General features: G+C 58.4%; 1 protein-coding gene across 1 annotated transcript; it reads right to left on the reverse strand.

Moving 5' to 3' along the window:
* Positions 1–1,597: 1,597 nt before the first annotated feature.
* Positions 1,598–6,166, reverse strand: LOC122369575. Its single transcript, XM_043344415.1, has 4 exons — positions 5,694–6,166; positions 3,572–5,298; positions 3,090–3,292; positions 1,598–1,750 (listed from the first exon to the last, which is right to left on the reverse strand). The coding sequence occupies exons 1-4, from the start codon at positions 6,164–6,166 to the stop codon at positions 1,598–1,600; spliced, it is 2,556 nt and encodes an 851-aa protein (XP_043200350.1).
* Positions 6,167–8,476: the final 2,310 nt, after the last annotated feature.

The following is an 8,476-nucleotide window of genomic DNA, read 5'->3' on the forward strand; positions in this document are numbered from 1 at the left end:
ACGCTCGACAAGGATCAGCCGGATTGTCTCCGGCGTCTCCGTCTGGTCGGTCTTTGTCTCGTATCGGCGGCCGAGTCGCCGGGAGTTGAGCTGGGCGTCGGCCCCGGCTGCGGAGGTAGGGAGGGGGTCACTGGACACCGCCGTACGCGAGGGGCGATCCATCCAACTGTCCCCGGGAAGCCAGAGCAATGCTCTCCGTCCGCCCTGAAACCGTACACGGCAGTGTCAAACGGGTGCTATCCGAGGAGCTTTGTCACGCACGGGCGAGACCGCCCGGTGTCGAATGGATGGCTTGTAAGCCGGATGTAAAACCTAGTATGTTAAAGGCTTCAGAGGTAAATCACCATCTGCGTAAAGAAGCATCTGCATACGTCAATGACAATGCTTCAAGGGTAAATGCTGCATGTGAGGATTTTCGAAGCATCGTCGGGTCCAAAAACCCAGCATGATGATTATTGGAACGATATTTTTTTCGGAACGCAATTGCATAACTATGAAAATTGTATTTACGAGAAAGCAAAACAGGATAAAGTGGATAGTCCATAATACATATGTCTTATTCCTATAGGTACCTCTTTTCCAATTCACCAGAGATATAAGTTCAGCGAACTCGTCTCCAGTCCACCGACTCGTCACCTGATCCAGCTGAGCCCCTGATATCGGCGGCGAAGAGTCGAGGGCGAGTACCGCGACACATCTGATGACTCACGGTGTCAGTCTGGAAGTACCGGAGGGCTCTCGGCTGGTGGAGGCTCGTGTCGGTCGCTGGCCCTCACCTGTTCTTTTCGTCGGGACTCAGCGGCAGCCGATATGAGCACGTCTGGCATCGTTCGTTAGCGGGCGAGATTCGTCAGAAATCTCCAAAGCCCTGTGAATTGGCGCAGGCTCGGTCGTGCCCGGCCACGAGAATAATAACTTTCAACAGGACCTTTTGCCTCGCCGAATTCAATCTGGGAACTAAGCGAGAAATCTATCGTGTGATTTAGTACAGTGGTGCTGGCAGCCGGAGAGGCGACTTCCAGCGGCCGGACCGATGAGCATTCGAGTATTTGCATTTCAATGCATTCAAAGGAGTCGGCTGTTATCGTGTTTTTGTTCGGTGGGCGTTCGTTAAAAATACAGTGGAGGCTGCGGCCAGAACTGGCGTCTGGCCGATATGGTGTGCAGAGTTTTAGCATACTTGTGTTTTTCATCGGAACAACAGGCTACGTCTGAGTTTTGCCCGATACCACTGATAAACAAAGTCAGGTTAGAGAATGTTTAATGCAAGAAGGAAAACAATAAGGATGTGCCAACTTTCCGATGTGGTTATCTTGAGGCCCTACTTACATTCGGGGAGTGAGGTGGGGGGGGAGGGGTCGTAAAACTAATTCAAGTTAAGACTTTTTTTGTAAATTCATTTACGCTATTTTTTCACAGTTCTGAATCACAAATATCTTGCTCCTGCCTTGCTCCACAAATGCCTTACATACAGTCAGGGGCTGGACGTGTTCGTCAGTATTCTCCTTGAGAAGGTCAAGGGCTGGGCGTGCTCTCCAATGCCCCCCCCCCTTTGGAAGGTCCCAGGGTGCCCCCACGCCGCGCTCCGCCCGTCCCTTCAGTCCTCCAGCCGCCCTGTTGCAGCGCCCCGGTACGGCGTCGTTGGGTTCCATAAAGCCACCATCGCCTCCGCCATCGCCACCGCCGCCGCCGCCGCCTTCTCGTCGTTAGCGTCGTTTTCCGAACCGGAGCTCGTGTCGACGGTCGTCGTCTGAGGGGCTCAGCCGGAACGGCGCGGTGGCTGCGGCGTTTAATACGGCGACAGCCGCCAGCCGAGCGGCGTAATTCGACTGTCGCGCCCCCGGCCTGGGCTCGGAACGGGCTCTGTTGCCACGGGTGCTGGGGAATCGCGGCGCCCGTGGTGGGGTGATGTTTTGGTTATCCTGCATTCTGTATGTTCATGTAGAAAAACACTGAAAGGCACAATAAGTTTTGACTTTTGCGGAGAACTTCTGAGAATGTGGTAGGTTTAAATCATAAAATCAAAACTGACCTTACACATTGTAGAAGATGTAGAAGAAAAGATCTGGGCAACACTTTGGTAGACTCTATTCAGGTCTAGCGGTCCACGACGACTCAACGGTACACGAACGCACACAACATTTATACAGGGGCATCACGTCATATCACGTCATCAATCATTCATCCCATTGGCTCCCCGTCACATCATTCTTCCCAGTACTACTGACACAATGCCTCGGGCAACCCCTCCAGTCACACACTGATCAGGTTCACTCTACAGTCACTCCATACGACATGATTCATTCACACTCACATGACCGCTGACTACACCTCCACCTGATTATCAGTAATCATCATCATTATTCATCATCAACATCGATACATTCGCTTGGCACACTCTGTCCATACAGCTCTTCCGGGGCTCTTCTCACACGTGTACTACGCCGCAGTACGGTTTGGCCATTCCGTTCTCGTTGGGCTTCCGTAACCTCACTCTGAGCGTCCTCCCGTGCACCGCTGAACGTCTCACTCGGAACGTCAGCTGCATCTTCACTCGTCTCCACCGGTGCTCCCGTATCGGGTGGCTCGGGAGGCGGGGGGTCAGTGTCCTGTCCCGTCCCCGACACCGAACCAGACGGCTTCTCGTGCAGCCGCAGCGTCCTGATCTCTGATAGGCAGTCTTCAGGTTCGGACTCACAGTCACTCATACTGTCTGTGTCGCCAACCTCCTCAAACCGTCGTCGGACGCAGCGCACATGCCACGGGGCACCATCCACCTCCACCAGTGGTGCCGGTAACAGTCGGGTCACCACGCCCCGCCGCGACACGTCCGTGCACCGCGTCGGCTGACCTCGGCGGCGTATCCACACAGCGTCACCGACCTGGAACGCTTTGCGTGCACTCTGGACGCCATCGTCCACTTTGGACACCGCTCGGCCGGGTTCGTCGATGTTCAGCGGGAGGTCGTGGCCAGCGCGCTGGAAGACAGCCGCTGCAGGAGCGCTGCTAGGGTGCATCCCGTCACGAGGCGTGTCGTTATAGCGGTGCACTGCTTCCCCGATTGTACAGCCTTGTCGGGCTGCCATCACCTTGACTGTCCGATGGTGGCGCTCGACGATGCCGTTGCCGCCCGCCTCGTGCACCGCCCGGAAGCGCAGCCGGACGCCCCACCGCGCGGCGAATGCCGCCATCCGGCGGCTGCGGAACTCCGTGGCGTTGTCCAGCAGAAGCTCTGCAGGCGCGCCTCTTTCCAGGAAGATGTTTTCCAGCTGGTTCGTCACCTCAGCCGCATCTGACCGGCGCAGTAGTCGCCAAATTCCATACCGGGATGGTCCACAATCAATAACAGTCAGATAGGACCGTTCCCGGTAGTGCGTAACGTCGATCGCCAGCCGTTCCCACGTCAGCGGCACACTCAGTGACCCTTGCTGCCAACGTACCGGTGCTGGGTCAATGGACTGGCACACATCACACTGTTGGATCACGGCACGCGCTGCCGACCGGGTGGCACGGGCGTCTTCATTCCGCCGCACGTACCAGAGGGTCCGACGGACTCCCTGATGTCCAGTACTCTCGTGCACTGCGCGTATCCGTGCGAGGTCGACATCCGGCCGTGGGTCCGCGATTACCGCGGCAGCCACCGGCCGTGCGGCAGGCTCTGGGTCCGGTGTTTGGAGCCACTCCTTTGGCACACGAGTCAGTGCATTCGCCAGGTTGTCTGCGGACTTCACCAGGACGACTGTCAGCCTCAGGTTGAACTCCTCCACCAGCTGACGGATGACGTCGATCCTCCGGCGGATGAGCATCTCCCCGTGTGCCTTCGTCCGCAGGTGCGAGCGGCCGGTCAGGGCGTCATCGATCCATTTGTGGACCGTAGCCGAGTCCGTACAGAGATCGATGATGGTGATGCCCCAGGCGATCGCCATGTTCACGCCGCTGAGCGCCGCGTCCAGTTCAGCCATGTTTATGTGCATCGCCGCCTTCGACTCAGGCCGCAGCCAGCTCGCATCCTCCACGACGCCACCCTCGGGGTCCTCCAGGACGACACCGGCAGCGATAGAGCTAGCGTCCGTCCAGACCACCAACTTGTCCCCCTTCAGCCGCCATGGGCCTCGAGCCGGGTCACTGTCGTTCAGTCGGGCCACGACATGATCGACCTGCCCGCGCAGCCCCACGTCCTCTGTTGGGTCGTCCCATCCTGCTGTTAGAGCATTGACGCGCCGTTTGAGCCACGCGGCCGCTGGTCGCAGCCATCCCACCACTGGCAGATGGGACACCAGCTGACCACACCAAGCAAACACAGCCCGACGCGTCAGGACTTCCGGGGGCGCCGGCACTGGGTTGTCACGACGCCAGCACAGCTCTCCAGCGACCGCACTCACCCGCAGTCCGAGCAGCCGTGCTCCCTCCGCCGCCCGCTCCGGCGGCTTGCAGTCCAGGCCGTAGCGGGCGAAGTGCTCCACCACGTGGTCCGCGCTGACGATTTCTTCGTCCACCAGGAGATCGTCCACATAAGGCAGCACTCCTCGGGCCACCACTTCATCCTGGAGCAGGACGGCTCGTACCACGGCCTTCATGACAGCCGGTGCGATGCTCAGGCCGAATCCGATGCGAGTCAGGCAGTATCTCTGACCTCGCACCTCCACCGTCTGGTACGGTCGCAGCCGCCGATCCAACCGGAGCTGAAGGTACGCCTTCCGCAAGTCCACTACAGTAATGCGAGCGCCATGCCGCCGCCAGCGACGAAGCTGATCGGCGCAAACGTCCGCATCTGCAGTGTGTGCGATTATGTGACCATTCAGCTCACGGTAGTCCAGGACAGGCCTCACCTTGTCCTGATTTGGCTGCGGGACCGCCATCAGAGGAATTAAACCTCGGACTGGGCCATCCACCCGCTCGTCGTACGGCTGCAGCCATCCTTCCCGGATCCACAGCTCCAGCTCGGCGTCATATGCTGGTCGAGCTTCCGGCGGCACGGCATACTGGGCGACCTGGTTCTGCAGATACTCCGGGCCTTCCCCGTCTGCCCACTTCCATGCCACCGTCCACTCTCCAGTTTGTGCCTCGAACCGGGCCGAGAAGTCTGCTGCATCCAGCGCCAGCCCCTGGGGGTCGACCTCAGCCGCCGCCGCCGCACAGATCCGCACGTCTGTCGGCGTCCTCAGGCTGATGCCACCCAGGGCCGTGATGCCCGACATGCCCAGCACCATGTCCACTCCCAATGGACGATCAGGCACAACAAAGGCTGCGAGCGTCACTCGTTTGCCTTGGCACTCCATGGTGACTTTGGCCGTCCCACTACACCGCAACGACCCACCGTTCACAGTCCTCATCATCACCGTCCGCGGTGTCCACTGCTCACAACAATCCTTGTGCACGAGCGTGTCTGTGCAACCAGTGTCCACCAATACACGCCGCTCACGACCGTCTACCTTGCTCTGGATCACAGGGAGGACGCGATCTATTGCTCCGGGGACAGTGCTCGCGCTGACACGTCCCCCGAGGCGTTTGGGCAGGCCGCGGCGAGATGACCCTCAGTCCCACACGTCCAGCAGCGTCTGGGACGAGGTGGGCGCTTCGGTCGCTGCCGCCGCTGCAGATCATTGTGAACCGCCGCCACAGCTTGCGTCTGGTCATTACCAAGCACCGCCCGCGCGCGGGCGACTGTGCTCTCCAGACTGAGTTGCTCTGACCTGGTTCCTGCTCGGATTGTGTCCGCCACGGACGCCGGCAGACCGTTGACGAAGGCAGCTACCAGCTGTCGGTCCGTCACGCCGCCGAACAGGGCAGCATAGCGGCGCAGACTCGCCAGGAAGACATCAGCGCTCTCCCCCGGCTCTAGCCGACGTGCGACGAATGCTGTGTGAGCCGCGAAGTCGTCCATGGCGAACGCCTTAAACAAGGCGTCTCGTGTCGCCGTTGCTGACCGGCGGTCCACCGCGGACAGCTGTGACCACACGGCGAAAGCACCACCTTTCAGCCGCATGGGCAACACCTCCGCCGCCGACACACCGCGATACTCACAGAGCAGTGACGCCTGCGTGTGCCATTCGACGACGTCGCCGCTCCCGTCGTACTCGTCGATGAGGCGAGGATCGAGTCCAGCTCCGATCCGGACCTGCTCAGATCCCTGCACCACAGCGCCCGTCTCTGTCGGTGTGTCCATGATGATGCCGAAACGCCGAAATAGCTTGTAGAAGATGTAGAAGAAAAGATCTGGGCAACACTTTGGTAGACTCTATTCAGGTCTGGCGGTCCACGACGACTCAACGGTACACGAACGCACACAACATTTATACAGGGGCATCACGTCATATCACGTCATCAATCATTCATCCCATTGGCTCCCCGTCACATCATTCTTCCCAGTACTACTGACACAATGCCTCGGGCAACCCCTCCAGTCACACACTGATCAGGTTCACTCTACAGTCACTCCATACGACATGATTCATTCACACTCACATGACCGCTGACTACACACATTTATTTAAAATGACATTTTTAGAATAAGAGACATTTTTAGGAGACATTTTTAGAATAACCTGCTTTAACCCTCGCCCGTAAACGGCGATCTGCCACCTTCGCCCATGCAGGGGGGGGGGGTTGGTGCGACCCCCCCCCTTGGCGTTTGAAAACGGAGCGTCGTAGAGCTTAGCGGAAAAGACCAACGGATTGCTCTCGCCGAGATCTCGCGATTGGTGGTATATTTTTTGGTCCTAGGTCAACATTTGACCTACTTTTGACCGGTCAAAGGTCAAATTTTCGGAAAAATAGACTTTTTTCAACTTTCCGCGGCGACTGCGGCGAAACGGTGGGAGATATCGACTTGAAACCTTCATTATGGTGTTCCTTGATCAATTCTCTATCGTTTGGTATGTATTTCGTTTCCCTAGCTCTAAAAATGGCGCGTTGGGAGCGCCGGAAGTCGGCAAGGTCACAGTCGGCGGCAGAAATTCGAAAAATCAAAATTTAAATTTTTGAAATCTGATTGTATTTTTGGATTTGGGAGGTCCATTTGCTCCCTATAGAAGCTAATATTGCTGCATATTCCCATTGAGGTGACAAGAATTAGCAAAATAGTGGTTCGGGCGCTTTTCAAAAATAGTACCGGACGCTGTTCCTCTTGTGACGTCATAGCTCCGTGACCTGACCTGACCCGGTCAAGTTTCTTATACCATATGATAGCCAATACTTGCCCCAACATGCATGGGAAGTTTCATCACGATCCATCAACCGATGTCCGTACCACCGGCAGGAAACCTCGGGCGTTGGCACTCAGTTTGTGAAAATCCGGCCGGAGGCTGTTCCCTTTGTGACGTCATAACTCCGTGACCTGACATGACCCGGTCAAATTTTTTTTTATCAAAAGATGCGCAAGGTTTGCCCCATAAGGTACCCAAAATTTGGCGGCGCTGCGCGCCGCCGTTTTTGCACTATTTCCGAAAAGCCTCAGGGGGGGGGGGTGCACCAACCCCCCCCTACATGGGCGAGGGTTAATACACTGTACCTTTTTGACTTTTGTGTTCACCTTGCTTCGGGCCACTGCCTGTGCTGTTTTCAGGCCCATTCGCAGTTGGCCGCTGTTGGTGTCTCTCGGTGGTTTTACCCAATATACCCTGGTTTTACCGACCTGCTGGCGGTGTCAGAGCTCAGACTCGGTATGCGTCATCGGAGTGGCGCCCGTCATCGGCCGCCACCGATGACGGATGGCGGCCGACCGCTCGCTCACCGTGCGACACCGCCCTGCCGCCCGCGGGGCGCGCCGGGCGGCGGAGCTGACCTACCTCAACCCGGGCCGACCGTGCCGCGTGCCAGCCGGTCGTGCTGCCCCGCCCCCGCCCCGCCCCTCCCCACCGGCTACCCACGCGGCCGGGGCGCGGTGTTGGGAGCGTGGCCGCCCTGCAGAGGCGATGGGCGAGGGCACTGGTGAAGGGAGCGAGTGACCTGGGTGACCTGAGCTGGCTGAGGGAAAGGCAAAGGAAGCGGGAGGAGCAGAGGTGACTCGGAGAAAGCAGCCGTGGGCTGCGGTGGTGGTATAGGATCTGGGTAAAATAGCCACTCGACTGAGCAGAGCTGTGTGGGTGGGCGAGATGATGGAGCACACCTGTGGCGTGCTATTGCGACTTCAAAAATACCTGCACGTGACGCCCGCGATTCGGGACCACGGCAAGACAGACAGCACCAATGTCGTGCCGGCCCTGCTTCGGACGCACCGTGGGCGATGGTGAATCCCTCGACTGGGCGGCTGGCTCGCAGTTCGATTCGGCCGGCCGCTGCGCCGAGCCGGCCTGTCATCCACCATCGAGAGTTATGGCGCAGACCGGCGCCGGCTGCGGGCCGGGACTACGATCGGCTCTGCGGGAGGTCTGGAGACCAGCGCCGTGCTAGGCTGGGAAGGGGGATGTGTGGGACGGCGGACACGTGCTGCTGCGAGGGGGCAGAATCAGGAGCTGAATGGGCTGTGTGGAACTGT

This window comes from Amphibalanus amphitrite, unplaced genomic scaffold, assembly GCF_019059575.1.
Source record: "Amphibalanus amphitrite isolate SeventyFive unplaced genomic scaffold, NRLGWU_Aamphi_draft 001050F_arrow, whole genome shotgun sequence".
NCBI classification, from domain to species: Eukaryota; Metazoa; Arthropoda; class Thecostraca; order Balanomorpha; family Balanidae; genus Amphibalanus; species Amphibalanus amphitrite.

Excerpts from the sequence above, each read along its gene's own strand:
- LOC122369575 (XM_043344415.1), bottom strand. The coding sequence starts at position 6,166 with ATGGACACACCGACAGAGACGGGCGCTGTGGTGCAGGGATCTGAGCAG. Across the intron at positions 5,299-5,693 it reads ACAATCCGAGCAGGAACCAG|TGGGACGGCCAAAGTCACCA; the intron begins GTCAGAGCAACT and ends GTTGCGGTGTAG. Across the intron at positions 3,293-3,571 it reads GATACGCGCAGTGCACGAGA|ATGCGGCTGAGGTGACGAAC; the intron begins GTACTGGACATC and ends TGCGCCGGTCAG.